The 17,484-nt window shown below is 36.9% G+C and overlaps 2 protein-coding genes across 3 annotated transcripts; one reads left to right on the forward strand and one right to left on the reverse strand.

Annotated features, from left to right (window-relative positions):
- The first annotated feature begins 6,692 nt into the window (after positions 1-6,692).
- Positions 6,693-13,355, forward strand: LOC106358731 (probable serine/threonine protein kinase IRE3). Of its 2 annotated transcripts, none has more exons than XM_048737578.1 (18): positions 6,693-7,340; positions 7,426-7,469; positions 7,603-7,773; positions 7,855-9,207; positions 9,304-9,476; positions 9,646-9,883; positions 10,007-10,099; positions 10,181-10,321; positions 10,394-10,486; positions 10,697-10,901; positions 11,187-11,272; positions 11,534-11,622; positions 11,889-11,940; positions 12,027-12,083; positions 12,196-12,357; positions 12,449-12,526; positions 12,931-13,052; positions 13,124-13,355. In XM_048737578.1, the coding sequence occupies exons 1-17, from the start codon at positions 6,818-6,820 to the stop codon at positions 13,015-13,017; spliced, it is 3,645 nt and encodes a 1,214-aa protein (XP_048593535.1). In that variant the 5' UTR covers positions 6,693-6,817; the 3' UTR covers positions 13,018-13,052; positions 13,124-13,355. The 2 variants fall into 2 exon arrangements, with proteins under 2 accessions (XP_048593535.1, XP_048593536.1); XM_048737579.1 differs by having other exon boundaries at positions 6,694-7,340; positions 7,429-7,469.
- A 1,314-nt stretch (positions 13,356-14,669) lies between these two features.
- On the reverse strand, positions 14,670-17,438 carry LOC106360533 (probable inactive receptor kinase At1g48480). Its single transcript, XM_013800145.3, has 2 exons — positions 15,823-17,438; positions 14,670-15,542 (listed from the first exon to the last, which is right to left on the reverse strand). The coding sequence occupies exons 1-2, from the start codon at positions 17,228-17,230 to the stop codon at positions 14,947-14,949; spliced, it is 2,004 nt and encodes a 667-aa protein (XP_013655599.2). The 5' UTR covers positions 17,231-17,438; the 3' UTR covers positions 14,670-14,946.
- Between the last annotated feature and the right edge of the window lie 46 nt (positions 17,439-17,484).

Consider the following 17,484-nt stretch of genomic DNA (forward strand, 5'->3'; position numbering starts at 1 on the left):
GAAGACTTTGTCAAAAGACTTCCAGAAAATCCAGACGACTTCTAGGAAGTCCAGACGACTTCCAGGAAGTCCAGACGACTTCCAGGAAGTCCAGACGACTTCCAGGAAGTCCAGACGACTTTCAGGAAGTCCAGACGACTGAAATGGAAGTAGTCTGGAAGACTTCCTAGAAGTCGTCTAGTGCATTATATTTTAGAAAACTAACAGGTAAGTCGTCCCAAAAGTCTTCCAGATCTGAAAACCCTGCATATCAAATCCAGATCTGAAAAACCTGCATATCCAAAAACATTCAAATGACTTAAAAACAGAAAAAATGAGTGGAATATTAGATAAATCTACCTTTATAGAACACACAAAAATACATATCTAAAATTAATATATCTACCTTTAAATGAGTAGAAGATGAGTACCATTTGATTAAAAACCTGCAAAAAGATAGATTAGTAAGAAAGACATGAGACAAAACTGAAAAAATCATATAAAGTTTGGTGTTTTAAAGTCAAAAAGATTAGAGTGAGTTTGGAGAGTTTTAGTTTGGGAAAAAAAGTAAGAACTTTATACAACAAGAAGTTACCAAATGAAGAAAAATCAGACATAAAAACTTACCAAAACACTCAGATCTATTATGAAAGGGAGACTTCGTCAGAAGACTTCCATGAAGTCCTGATGACTTCCAGGAAGTCTAGACGACTTCCAGGAAGTCCAGACGACTTCCAGGAAGTCCAGACGACTCTGGACTTCCAGGAAGTCGTCTAGTGCATTATATTTTAGACGACTAACATATAAGTCGTCTCAGAAGTCTTCCAGATCTGAAAAACCTGCATATCAAATCCAGATCTTTAAAACCTGCATATCCAAAAACGTTCAAATGACTTTAAAACAGAGAAAATGAGTGGAAGATTAGATAAATCCACCTTTATAGAACACACAAAAATACATATCTAAAATTAATAGATCTACTTTTAAATTAGTGGAAGATGAGTACCATCTGATTAAAAACCTGCAAAAGAGATAGATTAGTAGGAAATACATGAGACAAAACTGAAAAATTCATATAAAGTTTGGTGTTTTCATGTCAAAGAGATTAGAGAGAGGTTGAAGAGTTTTAGAATGATGAACATTACATTTTTGTTGCAGCCATTGAAGAGGAGGAGAGAGAATGTGTAAATTTTTCTTTATATAAGGAGATAAAAAATCCAATTAGGTTAAATATTTTTGATTCAGACGACTTACTAGACGACTTACTTGTAAGTCGTCCAGAAGACTTTAATATTTTTAGCGGAAAATTAAAATATTTTTAGCGGGAAACTAAAATAGAAGACTTCCCAGATGACTTAAAATTTTTAAAAAATTTTAGGCGGGAATATTTGGACGACTTACATGTAAGTAGTCTGTTTTAATTTCTTCACCAGACGACTGAAATGTAAGTCGTCTCGACCCTAAACATAACCCCTAAACTTAATTAACTAACTAAACACTTCATAAAATAAAATTAAACTTCAAAAGTGTTTACTATACACAAAAATAAATACGTATAGGTAAAAAATTAATTTTTCAAAAAAACATTCAAGCTTTCCAAAATCTAACCCTAAGAATACATACAATACTATAACATATGTTTCCAAATCCTAGACCAAATAATACCATGATTCACTACCTACACTCATCTATGTTGCAAAATAATTCAATTTTGTTATATTTTAATTTATATCACTTAAAACTGTTTATAATTACATGATTTTAATTTTTCGCTTATCAAAATATTTTTTAAAAAATTTATAAATTATTTTTAAGATCAGCTACACCAGAAAACTTACTTTGAAGTTGTCCAGACGACTTCCAACATCTCAGACGACTCAAACGACTTACTAGGGCTATATTCGTAAAAATATCTTCTGTTTTTTGTTTGGTCACAAGGGGCTGGGCTGTAATTTCACAAGGCTTTTACGTTAGTTTTGCATTTGATTCAAGTTTGGATATAGGTTTGGGGTTAAAATCAAGTTGTGGGTTAGTTTTGGCAAAAATCCCTTCTCTCTCCTCCTCTCAAATGGCTGCAACATAAATGTAATGTTCATCATTCTAAAACTCTTCAACCTCTCTCTAATCTCTTTGAACTTGTAAACACTAAGCTTTATATCAATTTATTGTGTTTGTCTCATGTCTTTCTCACTAATATCTTGTTTTTGCATGTTTTTCATCACATGATTCTCATCTTCCACTCATTTAAAGGTAGATCTATCAATTTTAGATATGTATTTTTGTATGTTATATAAAGGTAGATTTATCTAATCTTCCACTCATTTTCTCTGTTTTTAAGCCATTTGAATGTTTTTGGATATGCAGGTTTTTCAGATCTGGATTTGGATATGCAGGTTTTTCAGATCTGGAAGACTTCTGAGACGACTTACCTGTTAGTCGTCTAAAATATAATGCGTTAGACGACTTCCAGGAAGTCTTCTGACGAAGTCTCCCTTTCATAACAGATCTGAGCGTTTTGGTAAGTTTTTATGTCTGATTATTTTTCATTTGGTAACTACATGTTGTATAAAGTTCTTACTTTTTTCTAAACTAAAACTCTTCAAACCCACTCTAATCTCTTTGACTTGAAAACACCAAATTTTATATGAATTTTTCAGTTTTATCTCATGTCTTTCTCACTAATCTATCTTTTTTTTTGGCAGGTTTTTAATTAGATGGTTCTCATCTTCCACTCATTTAAAGGTAGATCTATTAATTTTAGATATGTATTTTTGTGTGTTCAATAAAGGTAGATTTATCTAATCTTCTACTCATTTTCTCTATTTTAAGCCATTTGAACATTTTTTTATATGCAAGTTTTTCAGATCTCGATTTGATATGCAGGTTTTTCAGATCTGGAAGAATTCTGGGACGACTTACATGTTAGTCGTCTAAAATATAATGCGCTAGACGACTTCCAGGAAATCTTCCACACGACTTCCAGGTAGTCGTCTAGACTTCCTGGAAGTCTTCTAACAAAGTCTTCTTCCATATCAAGTAGAATCCAAGCTTGTCTTTGTAAAGGAATAATCTATAATAGTTTTGTTTGTGGTCTTTTTTGTGATTTGCATGTCTACTCTTTTAGTTGTGATTTTTTTGTAAAATCAGTAATAATGTTTCCCAAGATGTAACACATGTGCTAACAATGTGTTTACACATGTACAAATCAATGAAATAATAGACTTCAATAGTCTTTCTCTTATCTTTGAATCTCCCATATGCAATAATAAACTCCAATGGCCTTCTTCTCATCTTAATAAACAAGAATGTTGGTAGCTTCATATTGATACAACATTTTAAGAAGCATTTTAACCCTTCTTCCAACTCATAACAATAATTATCATTAGTGTCTATAACAATAATACTTAAGAGATGGAAACAAACAATAGTAAATACTCAAAGCATAACACATTTTTTATAAGTTTGTGTTGAAAAACTTAGTCAAATTTAGTAAAACTAAGGGAAAAAAACATATTTTGAATACAAGTAAAGACATCTAATACATATTTACTTTGGATCATGGGTTTTACATATCTTGAAGTTACTTAATACTCTTAAAAATACAAGTTATTCAAAAACTAATGTAGAAGATTTCCACGGAAGTCTTCTCAATTAGCTAAAAACTTTACTAAGCATGAATGTTGGTAGCCTTATAAATATCACCAATTAAGAGTATATCGTCTGCTGGATGACTTCCGTGTAAATCGTCTAGACAAAAATAATTTTTTTTGTTTTATTTTTCAATTGCAAAACTAACCAGAGACGACTTACATGGAAGTCGTCTAGGTATAACAAAATATTGATTTTTTAATCTTCTACTGGACGACTTACATGTAAGTCGTCTTGGAAAAGTCAAATTTCTGACACAATCCGGTCAAATGCAAAACTAACCAGTTTACCTTAGACGACTTACATGGAAGTCGTCTCGATTTTTTTTTTAACAAACAAAGATGGACGACTTCCATATAAGTCGTCTAGAAAAACACATTTAAAAGTCAATTGCAAAATTAACCTCTGCATTGACCAGAAGACTTCCATATAAGTCGTCTACAACCACACGACTTACCCGGAAGTCGTCTGGATGAACAGATCTGGAAAAAAAAAACCAATTTCATTGTTTAACCAGTGAGATAACTTGTTTAGCACACAAAAGTCTTCTTCAAGCATCCAAAATGTCAAACAAAAGTTATCCACCAAAAATCGTAAGCTTCAATGGCTCTATAAACCATCAAATTTTTAGAATCAAAATCTTGGGTTTTTTTTTGGATGAATATGGAGAGAAAGTAAAGAGATGTTGTTTTTGGTTCATAAGAATTGAGAAAGAAAGAGTGTAAATCGATTTTTAGGTGCATTAAGAGCTTCAAATTGGTTGTTCATGGTGGTTAGTGTATTGATGACAATGGCAATATTGTGAATATTTGAGGAAGATGAGGGTGATAGAGTAAAATATGCATTTTCAAAAAAAAAATAAAGTGATGACATTTTTGTGAATAATCTGAATTTTGGGGGTGAAAGAGGCAAGTCAAAGTTCCAAAAAAAACATGAGTTAGTTTTGTGTTTGACTTCAAGTTTTGAGTCATATTTGCAAAAATCCCTTTTAAGTATATGTTTATTAAACTTTTTATTTATTAGAAGTTATTATTGTAATAAAAATTTAATACAAATCTAAATACAAATCTATAAATTTATATGAAATAATAATTTATGAATGTCAAAATGCTAATTTTAAAATAATTTCAGTGTAAATATATTTAGACTAAATAATAAAAGTTAATATAGTTAAAATTAACATCAGAAATATGATTAAATCAAAACAATGATATTTTAGTAATTTTTTTTACTAAACTCATTTGGATGAAAATGGAGATAAAAAAATATAAGATCCATTTAGATGATTCATCTTAGATGAACCATTTGAACGGACAAACAAATAGTCCCATAAAATTTGGATGGATCATATAAATGGATCTGCTAGATAGAGATAACAGATGGTGAAACAAATAACCCCTAGGTGTTTATGGAGTATAAAGAGTGTATATATATATGTTATTAGGTGCTTGATTGTTTATGTGTTTTGTTCTTTACATTTTAGTTTGGTCTTAGTTTAGTAGATGATGTTTTCACAAAAATGCCCACTGTATTTACAACTTTAATTGTTTAAGAAAAATTGTGAAGAAACTATGTTTTAAAAAAATAGCCTTAAGACCCTCAAAAGTGTGGGCACGGCACTGTGTACACACCGTTGTTTTAACAATAACATGAAGAGTGGCTGGCAGTACAACTACTCAGGTAGGACAGATTTCAAATAAATTGGCAGATGGGAGACGGTGAAGAATGACAGGGGGTGACATAAGAGGTAAAAAGTAACTTTCATCTATATTTTCTTCTAAAATAGAGAAACTCTATTATAGAGGCATACGTTAGAGCATTTTCACTTTTATAATAGATATTTTTTTTTGAACACCAAATACTTATATAAAAATTAAAATTAGAAATCTTTATTTAAAAAAAAATTATAGAGGTGTACATTTATTGGAGATGCTATAAGGAAAACGATTAATCTTAAGAAAACAATATCTCTAACAACTTATCGGTAAATCAACAAGGCACACATTATATTCACACCAAACATTCTTTAAATCCAGAAGGCGTTAACCAAGAAAAACATGCATAACAAAAAAATGATTTTATTTTATTGAAACAAAACATGCATATCGAGTCATATTATTATCTACTACAAATGTTCAACACAAACTAAGGTTTCGAATGATAAAAACAGTTCAAGCAGGACAGATCAAGCAGATCATGCATATCAAGCAGAACAAATGCTGATCAAGCATTACAAGTGCAGATCAAGCGGACAAGTGCAGATCAAGAGGATCATGCAGGAGAGAACCAGATCAAATAATTTATTATAACTTATGAATGACAAAATCAGTTCAAAATTATAGATCATATATTAAAACAATAAAAATGATACTTAGATATCTAAACAAATATCTTAGATGTTATAGGATCGGCCGAAATGCCTATAAATGTTTTATAAGATACTTATATTTTTTTATTTTCTTATTTATAAAAATTAAAAATTATATGACAAAAAATAATAAGTAGAGAATAATAATTTTGTATTGTTAAAGTTGTAAATAAAATAAAATAAAAATATTGTATTCATAAAAGTAGATAAATATATTTTTTAAGTTATGTGTTGTAACAAAGTTATTTATTGACTAAAACAAAAAAAAAGCAGATCAACACCACCAAATGTTGGCGGGTGAGATCTGACTGCAGATCTCCTGTTTTTTTTCTACAAAAAGACAAAAAAATATTGAACTGCATGCAGATCTTCCGATTGAACTGCTTTTGCAAATAGAAAAGGGTGAATGATAAATGCAGTGCGGAAAACTGCCTGTACAGGAGAACTGCAATTGTTCCGCTCCTCCATTCGGACACTAAAAACAAACCACCTCCAGTTTTAATAAATGAAAACGTGTATCATTAAAATAGACAAGTGGTTAAATAATCTGTCAAAAAATTATTAAATAAGAAATACTTCATTTTCTCATACTTTCTAATTATTATTTTTCCTGGGGTGAAATACTTTTTAAAGTCCTTAATCCTCAGTCGAAAGTCATTAACGTTTAATGGTATAGTCAAGGTTTCGTCATTAACAGGTCTGACTAACTTTCTTCCCCTAAAAAGGTTAAATAGCTTCCCCACTTTTCACAGTTGCGTCCTCTTCTTCTTGTTTGAAACAGCAGAGGTTTGGGCAAAATCAAAATCAAAATCAAAATCTGATATGGTGTTTAAGAAAACGAAGCTCTTCTTCTCCTCGAAGAAATCAGGATCTTCCGATAGCTCCAACAGTCCCCGATCCGTCGGCTCAAGCTCTCCGATCGGATCCGATAACCACAAATCCAAAAGCCCTAACTCAACCTCTTCTCCCTTCGCCGCAGTGTTTGATGGCTTTAAGAAGAAGGATAGTTCATCATCAAAGGCCAAAGAAACCTCCTCCTCCTCCTCCTCGTCCGATCAAGTTCCCGGAAAGTCGAAATTGTCATCTGAGGCCAGTAAACTAACCGCCGAAACGCCTATCATGGCCTCGTCTCTAGGTTTGAATCGAATCAAGACGAGGTCCGGGCCGTTGCCGCAGGAGAGCTTCTTCAATTTCGGGGATGAGAAAGCGGTTCCGATCGTACCGCCCAAGTTGGGTACTCGTTGGGACTCTGGTTCGAGTAGTAGCAGCAATACAAAGAAGAAGGAAGCGGCCAATGTTGATCGAAGAAGCAATGTTCCCGCAATGCCGGCATTGAGCACTACTGGTATGCTGCTCAGTATATTGATTCTCTCTTGATATGATGTTGTGACGTGTGCCAAATGTTGTTTAAGCTATTGTTTCTCACTAAGCAGGTCAGCTCAAGGTAACACCTAGCGAAGCTGGCACACCAGAGGTAGTTGCTTTCTCCTTGGTGCTTGCTTTACCATTATAAAATTAAAAATGTTGGGGAAGGAAAAAATAAATTGTTTGTGTTATGTATATACTAGTTCTAAGTGACGTTGGTGACTTGGCGTCTATCTTTGTAGAATTCATATGAAGTAGAGCCTGAAACCCCTCGTAATCAAGCCTTGCTTCGTATGACCAGTGCCCCAAGAAGGAGGTTTTCTGGTGACATCAAGAGCTTTTCTCATGAGCTGAACTCCAAAGGTGTAAGGCCTTATCCTTTATGGAAGCCTCGTAGGTCAAATAGCGTGGAGGTACTCTTTATTAATTTCACTTGGAATTTGTTTTTAATGCATGCTCTAATCTTGAGGGCTCCTGTCTCTGGCTTATATCAGGAAATCTTGAATCTAATCCGGACCAAATTTGATAAAGCCAAGGAAGAAGTAAATTTGGACCTTGGAGTATTTGCTGGTGACCTGATTGAAATTTCTGAGGAATATGCGGAAAGTCATCCCGAGTGGGAGGTGACAATTTACGACTTGTTGATTTTGGCACAGAAATGTACCAAGTCTACGTCAGGAGAGTTCTGGCTTCAGTGTGAGGGCATAGTTCAAGAGTTAGATGATAGACGTCAGGAGCTTCCCCCGGGCGTGCTCAAGAAGCTTCACACTCGGATGCTGTTTATCCTTACCAGATGTACTAGATTACTTCAGTTTCATAAGGAAAGTTGGGGACAGGAGGAAGAGGCCTTACGTCAGTCAAGAGTCTTGCATTCTGCGGATAAAAGAGCCCCCACTGGAGAAGTTAGGGATAGGAAGGGCTTAAATACTGCCACGGCCTTAAAGATACCATCCACCAAGAAAGCTTATAGTCAGGAGCAGCGTGGTTTGAATTGGAAAGATGACTTTGTTAATCGTCCATCTCCTCTCTCTTCACCGTACAATGAAACTTCAAACGATTCTGAATCACTTGTAAACATGGACCGAATGTCTTCTTGGAAAAAGCTTCCATCTCCAGCGCCAAAGGGTGTAAAAGAATCTACAGTATCAAAAGAGCAGACTGATAGCAAAACTGAACCTCCAAAGGTAGCTACGAGTGATGATATGGCTGTTTCTAAGGCACCAGACTGTTCTCCCAAAAAATTGTCTCATGAACATATGACCAAGCATCGGCACAATATTTCTTGGGGTTATTGGGGGGATCAGTCATATATTCCTGAGGAAAGTTCAATTATTTGTCGTATATGCGAGGAGGATGTTCCAACCACCCACGTGGAAGATCACTCTATAGTCTGTGCATTGGCTGATAAATATGACCAAAAGGGTCTGAGTGTTGATGACCGGCTGGTGGCAGTTGCTGTAACTCTTGACAAGATAACAGAGGCCTTTATACAGAAGGATAGCCTAGCAGCGGTAGAAAGCCCGGATGGTATGAAAATATCTAAGGCGAGCTTGACTGGAGAATCTGATGTTCTCTCCCCAAAGCTAAGCGACTGGTCGCGGAGAGGGTCCGAGGACATGCTTGACTGTTTTCCGGAGGCTGATAATTCAGCTTTCATGGATGATATGAGATGTTTCACTTCATTGTCATGCAGAACTCGTTTTGGTCCCAAGTCTGATCAAGGCATGACTGCTTCATCTGGCGGTAGCATGACCCCTAGATCTCCCATTCCAACCCCTAGATCCGATCCAGTTGAATTGTTTTTAGGAGGCAAGGGTACATTCCATGACCTGGATGATATTCCACAGGTATGTGATGGTTCTGCTCTTGGTTCATATCTTCCTTATCTTTTGTTATTAAATATTCACGCCGACGAATAACACCTTGGACAACTGATGATGCAGATGACTGAACTTGCTGACATTGCAAGACGCGCATCAAATGCCATTCCAGATGGTGATCGATCCATTCGGCTCTTACTTTCCTGTCTTGATGACTTGAGGGTTGTCATAGACCGCAGAAATTTCGATGCGCTTACAGTAGAAACTTTTGGGACACGCATTGAAAAGTTGATACAGTGAGTTCCTATTACTACTTTTGTCTTAAAATATATTTTGGATCAAACCCCTTGCTGTCTTTACTAGCAATGCAAGTATTCTTGGAGATGAATTTCTGGTCTCCAGAAGAACTATATACTTTTGTCAGTTGAGGAAAATATTGAAAGAGTGTTTTTCTATATAATGTAGGGAAAAGTATCTTCAGCTTCTAGATGATGAAAAGTTTGACCTATCAAGCACCGTAATTGATGAAGATGCTCCTTTGGAAGATGACGATGTTATTCGCAGCTTGAAGACCAGCCCAGTACATCTGCATGACCGCATATCCATAGATGATTTTGATGAGATAAAAGAAATTAGTAGGGGAGCTTTTGGGAGAGTTCTTTTGGCTAAAAAGAGAACGACAGGAGACCTATTTGCAATTAAGGTATTCTAAATTTCAGTTCGTTTTGCTTCTTTTGCTCTTGTGAAAGATCTGTCTGTACAGTTAGGCCGACTTGGTTGGCAAAATCAGTCTAACTGTTTTTCTACATCTTGTCATACTCCATAGGTTCTGAAGAAGGCCGATATGATCCGCAAGAATGCTGTTGAAAGTATACTTGCTGAACGAGATATTTTGATCAACGTCCGCAATCCCTTTGTGGTGAGTTGTGCTAACTCCTATAGCATACTCTTTTCTCTCAAGAGATTCCCTTATTTCTACCATACCCTTCTTTTTAATCAGGTTCGATTCTTCTATTCTTTTACTTCTCGCGAAAACCTGTATCTTGTGATGGAATACCTGGGTGGAGGTGATTTTTATTCACTGTTGAAGAATATTGGTTGCATGGATGAAAGTAATGCCCGTGTATACATTGCCGAAGTTGTAAGTGATCATGCCATAATATCAAGGAATTATATCAAGATGATGTGATTCATTGTCGATTATCCGTGACAGATCCTTGCATTGGAATATTTACACTCTGAGGGTGTTGTGCATCGTGATTTGAAACCTGACAATTTGTTGATTGCACATGATGGTCATGTTAAGGTAATAATTACCTGGGAACTTATTTTAATTGTATCAGGCTTTCAGAACATTTAGTTGATGTCATGCAATGTAATGCTCTGCAGATTTTAGTCTTTTTTTTTCTGAAGCTCATAAGAGTCTCTGCGTTTATGAGACTGTAAATAGAATATATGGATATCAGAACTATGCTTCCCTGCAGAGCTAATGGTACATATTGTTTCATCTGAGCAGTTAACAGATTTTGGGCTCTCCAAAGTTGGTCTCATCAGCAGCACCGATGATCTCTCTGGTCCAGATTTTGGTGCATCGTCTCTGTTTCTTGAGGAGAAACCAAAATGGACAACATCGGAGCATGAGTTTGGAAGTCGAGATAAGCGGTCTGCAGTGGGCACTCCTGACTACTTGGCGCCGGAAATTCTTCTGGGGACAGGACATGGTGCACACATGCTTCCTTCTAATATTTTTTATCCGCTTGTCTCTATATTCCAAATCGTACTTTTGAGTAGAAATTGGTGCTGAGTTGAGATTAAATGATTAGTCCTGGGTTGAGATTGTTAATCTGAATCACAGTTCTTCTTATCTGGTGGAAAGCTTATAGCGTATCCGTTAAGTTAGGCCACTCTCTCTGCTGTGCTGCCTGTCTGACAATATTTTCAGATATTCAATTCTGTTTATCCCATACCAAGACTGTAAAGATTGATATACTTCCATAAATGTCCAGGTGCAACTGCGGATTGGTGGTCTGTTGGCATCATTTTGTTTGAATTCATTGTGGGGATTCCGCCCTTCAATGCTGATCATCCTGAGGTCAGTGACTAGAAATTGACTACATATTGCATCGTTCTTGTAAATAGTAATGATAGAGGCGATAGAGGTTTCTCAAGGCTCTAGAAACTGATGTTCTACCTTTGGGTGGTCATGAAATGCCGTATTTTTTTTTTGTGTTGGTCTCTTATCTTTGTAACATTTTCATTTCACATCTTCAATGTTGCGACAGAGTATTTTATATCTCTAGTTCACTCTCCATTTCCCTGATATTTGATCTGCATCTTCTTTGCTGGGTTCTAGCAAATATTTGACAATATCCTCAACCGAAATATACCATGGCCTAGTGTTCCAGAGGAGATGAGCCATGAAGCCCGTGATTTGATAGATCGGTTAGTGATTTTCTTTCCGTCCAACCATATGCATAATTGAAAATTTATTAACTTCTGGGCAGTTCTGTTGTGAACATCAATAAGGAACCTGTTTTTCTTCTCATGTTTTTCTTGAGTTGTGAATTATATATATGTATGTTCCCATAAGGGTCCAAGTAAATGCCTATTTTGATTATATGCTTGGTTCAAGATCATCTTATAACTGAACTGAAAAGGAGTGAAGTGCATTGTTTTCCGTAAAATTGTCTCGCATGTGCTTTATCCAGGTTACTAACGGAAGATCCTCACCAGAGACTTGGAGCTAGAGGGGCGGCTGAGGTGACATTGATTTTATTTTTCCTGAAATACTGATTCCAGTTTTATGGTAAAGTGTTGTGTTGTGATGAAAAAATATCATGACACAGGTCAAGCAGCACATCTTCTTTAAAGACATAAACTGGGACACTCTAGCAGAGCAGAAGGTGAGTTCATTTATTGTTAATTGTTTTTTGCTTTTAAAGTCGTAAGCTTTGCAAACTCATTTCTTTTCTTTCTTTTTTGTTTCTTTTTGCATTGGATTGCATGTTTTTATAGGCTGCATTTGTGCCGGATTCAGAAGATGTTCTTGACACAAGTTACTTCCAGTGTCGCTACCAGCCTAGCTTTTCGGATAAGCAATGTTTTCCAACCAATGAGAATGGAGATTCTAGTGAAAGTGGCAGCAGTGGTTGCCTGAGCAATGATCCTAACGAGGAGGTAATATATATGCTGTCTTTCCTCAGAAACATTGGCGTTCCGTTTATAGATGCGTAAAATGTCCCTAAAGTGGAATAATGTTTGTATGCAGATTGATGAACGTGGCGGACCTGCGGAGTTGGAAACTAATGTGTCTAAAAATAACCCATTCGATAATTTCTCGTTCAAGGTACTGCTGCCTTGTCATCCAAGTATACGATTAATCAGACTTTTATACAGTTGTAGAAGTTCCTTTGCAAGTTTCATTTTTAGAATTGATATCTTTACGTAGGTTGTTAGCATCACTTACCAGAATCCTTCTACTTTAGGTTGGTACTTTATGAACTTATGTGCTCTGCCTCCACCCAATTCAAGTGGCAAATGATTTTGAGTTAGTTGAAATTTAGCCATTTGAAGTGGTGTCTTTATGAGATTTAATCACTTGAATTGATGTGTTTGTAAGACGAGGTGACTAAGCTTGTGCGAGGATCACTAGTTACATTCGTCTGAGTAATTAATTGGATTCCGTCTTTGATTCTTATCAAGAGCCAATTAATATAGCATTCTAACTTTTGCTCTTTTTACTGTATGAAGAACCTATCGCAGCTGGCATATATCAACTATGATGTGATATCCAAAGGTCAGAAAGAAGGAACACCAACAAATTTGCATCGAAGATAACAAACAAATCAAAGCTACTTGATATTTCTGTACATGTAAGTCAATTTCTTTGGTTACTAATCTTTTTTGTTACTCTTTGTGATGCATCGATGTTACATATTTGCAGAGACATGAAGAAAAACAGAGAAAAACAAAAGGGAAAATGGATATTGAAACATTGTTTGGCCGCATAACGCATATTATTTTGCGGTATGTAGCTGGTTGATATTTGTTTGGATTTGTGGTTATACGAACATGGTTTCAGGCTTTGGCATTCCACCTTCAGAGAGAGGTTGTGAAATGATGTTTCTAAGTAAATTAAGTGAAAGATGATCTCAATGTTCCTTACTGTTTCGCAATTTGTCTCTTCCAAATCTGTTCATAGAATGTTTTAGGCTGCACATGAAATAGAATCATCACTCTCTCGTTGTCTTCTTCTTCTTTATCTCTCTCTCTAAAAGCATCAAACGTGAGACCATCTCGCTCTTTATGGTCCCTCACTATCATGGATATGTGTATGTATGGATACTTTTGGGACCTCTCTAAAAAGAGCCATACAATTATAGCAGCCTTTAGTACTGTTGCAGTTGCACCATTCCCACCTATTTCATAGCCATATGCATTAATTGCTTTACTCAAAAAGCTGTAAATGTTTGGTAGCGAAAAATGCAAAGTGGGGTTTGTGATCCAAGAAACAACAAAAATGGGTTGGGTTCACTTTCATCAAAAAAATATTAATGAGTATTATCTGCAATTCAATAACTGCAAATTTGGTATTCATTCATTCATTTTATAAATCATTTGCTAAGTGTTTACTTTTGGTATAATTTAGCTGTCACTACGTCATAACTAAATTAGATTTGGGTCAGTAATAACAAACGATAACAAGAAGCAAGGTGCTATATTGATATAACTTGTTGACATACACAAATATATAAGATTATTTATATGATATTAGCTATAATGTAGGTTGGGTGTATTGAAATGAGGAAAACATGATAACAGGTAGGGAAAATGCCAAATTTGAGCCAAAAAAAATTAGAGTAGGAAAAATTGTGGTACAGATACAACAAACAGAGAATAATGAAAATCAAATTGCGATTTAAAATAGTACTACAACAGCCGAGTATCAAATATTTTAACTAGTTTTCTCACTTTATAATTGATAAAATTTATTTTCAGATATAATTACACACTACTTAAGTAAAAGTGTACAAACCTATCCAACACATCAAATTTGCAAGAAAAAGGTGCTTCACAAGTGGCCAACCAAATCAATACCAAACTGTCTCAAAGAAATGAGTTTGTTCCGCAAAATAAGCATTTACTTTTGAAGACCGTGATCAAATACCCTTGCCAGTTGCCACTATCGGCTCTCTTTCTTTTACCTGTCATTGGGACTTTCTATTGCGATATCAAGTCACTGAAAATTAACGATTCGAAAGTTATAATTTTTTTTCTTTTTGCAACTTACAACTGATCTCTACGATTAATTGCTGTGTCTAGTCACAAAAAGGTACGACAAACAAACAAGATTTACTCGTAGGTTGCGGTTGCATGGACATGTAAACATGGCCATGCAAAAAATATTTGGTTAAATATATTCTGTCGTTTAAAAGTCACAAATATTATATAAAAGTAGGGACAATAAAAATTAATAATAATAAAAAAGATGAGCAGCATATAACTTAATTAAAATAAAAATATTCAAGAAAGACAAAGTAACAATAATTACAATCACCACCAAATCCTCACGCCCAACACAAACAAACAAATGCAAATGCCAGCAGAGTTACCACTAAACCCCATCTCCTTTTAGCAAGTGGGGTCAAAAACACAAGTTAAAATTTTAAAATTGAAAGATTCTAAAACCAATAACTCATATCAATTTTGCCCCCAACCATTAACTTAGACTATTAATAATTAAAAATCTAATTATTAATTCTCAAATCAATAAGCTTCATCCACTTGATCAGGACCAGACCGTCTCAAACTCTCAATCTTCCTAACCACTTCAGTCATCTCAGGCCTCTGGTCCGGATGCTGTGAAGTACATTCAATCCCTAGCTGCACCATCTCCTCCATCATCTCTTCTTCCTCCCTTTCCAAACTAAGCAGCTCCGAGTCAAAAACCTCTCTCCTCCACTCATCTCTCACCACCGACTTAACCCATCTCGGCAGATCAACTCCTTCCTCATTCATCACCGAGTTCGAAGGAGCCTTACCAGTGATCAGCTCAAGAAGCACTACGCCGAAGCTGTACACGTCACCCTTCTGTGACACGCGTTTCGGATCGGTTACTTCCGGCGCACGGTAACCCGTACCACGGTTTGGAGTCGTAGTGGAGGCAGCAACGAGCTGGGACAAGCCAAAGTCCGAGACTTTGGCGTCGTGGGACTTGGTTAAGAGGATGTTTGAGGATTTAACGTTGCCGTGAGAGGTGGAGGTTCCTTGTGAGTGAAGGTAGTCTAAGCCACGAGCTGCACCAAGAGCAATTCGGGAACGTACATCCCAGGTTAATGGAGTCCTTCCCGCTCCTCTGTTTCCTGAGCATCAACATCAAAGAGATTAAGCATTAGAACCGGTCCTAAGCATAGGCAAAGTGAAACATAGCATATAGCTAGTCCCTAAATTTTAAAAAATAATTTACATAATTGTCCCAAAATTATATTTTTTCTTAAAAAAGAATTAAATATGTCAAAGACCAACCATGTTAAACATTAAACCTTAACCGTTTAAACTATTCCAAGAGCCTATATGAAGCTATATATAGTCAAATAAGCACTGATTAACAAACATAATCACAAATTTGTAGTAAAAACTAACCATGTAAGAGAGCAGACAAGCTTCCCATGTGCATGAAGTCATAGACAAGAAGCTTCTCGTCTCTGCTCAAATAGTAAGCTCTTAACGGCACCAAGTTCTCATGATCCATCGCACCAACCAACTCAATCTTCTCCCTGAAGTCTTTATCCTGCATCACCACATCCTTCAGCCTCTTCACCGCCACAACCGTAACCGCGTCAAGGACCGCCTTATACGCCGTCCCAAACGTTCCTTTCCCCAAAACCTCCGCCGAAGCTCTCAACAAATCCTCAAGATCGAAAACCTTAGTCGCGTTACCGAAGAACACAAGCTTCTTAGCCGCCGGACCGGCCACTTCTCCGGCTTTTGAGTTCCCGGTCATCGCCGCGGCTGCCGCGGCGGTCACCGAGTACCCATTCCCGTTCTCCGCCGCCGCTTCCCGAGGGACTACGGCGGGTTCTTGCTGTTTGATGGTGGAACCGTCGACGGCTCTTGATCTCTTCCGGCAGAGTACCATCAGTATCAGAACGATCAAAGCGAGACCAACGACGCATCCGATCACAATTCCGGCGATAGCTCCGCCGGAGAGTTTGTTTTTTCTCTTCTCATTGCTTCCTCCGACACTCGGTGGTGTTCTGTTTCCTCCCGAAGTAGGCTGGCTCGGTACGGTCTCCTCACCAGGGCAAATCTTGAGCGGTTTGCCGCAGAGTGAGGTCTGGAGAAACGAACCGGACTCGAATCTCTGAAGATGCTTGGGTATTGATCCGTTCAGTGAGTTGTTAGAGACGTTGAACTGAACCAACGGTAAATCAAGATCGGGGATTGAACCGGAGAGGTTGTTATCTTGAAGAAACAGAGTCTTTAACCTCGTGAGGTTATTAAAACTTGACGAGATTCCACCGGTGAAGCTGTTCTCAGCGAGGTTTAGCTTCACGAGGTTAGTGAGACTGAACAAGCTCTCGGGTATTTGGCCGGAGAATCTGTTTCCTTGCAGGTAGAGGTGCCGGAGATCGGAGGAGGTGGTTAGATCGAGAGGGAGAGAGCCGGTGAGGGCGTTGAGACGGAGGCTCAGTGTTCGGAGACGAGTTAAGTTTCCGAAAACACCGTTCGGGATGGTGCCTGAGAGAGAGACGCCGGGGAGACGGAGGGCGGTGACTCGGTTGTTGTCGCATTTGACGCCGGCCCAGTTGCACGGGGAGGTCTGTCTGATGTCCCAGCGGAATGTGCGGCCACCGACGGCGGAACGGAGAGAGAGAAGAGCGGCTCTGTCGGCGTTGAGGTCTTGGGTTGAAGGGAGAGGGAGAGAGAGGAGAAGGGTTGTGAGGAAAAGAGAGAGAATGGCCATGGAGGAGTAGGGGAAGAGTCGCATTGTGCGATGATTCATAGAAGGAGAGAGAGAGAGAGACGGTAGAAGAAAGAGAAGGCTCATTTGCAGAGCTGTGGTTATAGAGACAGAAGTGAAAACATTCAACAGCCTAATCCTCTTCTTCTCCCCATGTTTTTTGCCCTATTTTTTTCTTTTTTTTTCTTCTCTATTATTTTATGTGAATATACGTAAAAAAAAGTTTGTCAGTTATTTGAATAAAAAATATTATGTTTTTAAAGTATTAAAATTAATTAAAGACAGAACAGAATTCTCAAATAAGCATTCGTCTAAGATTCTTCGATTATTTAGCATCCTTA

Source organism: Brassica napus, chromosome A8 (assembly GCF_020379485.1).
Source record: "Brassica napus cultivar Da-Ae chromosome A8, Da-Ae, whole genome shotgun sequence".
NCBI classification, from domain to species: Eukaryota; Viridiplantae; Streptophyta; class Magnoliopsida; order Brassicales; family Brassicaceae; genus Brassica; species Brassica napus.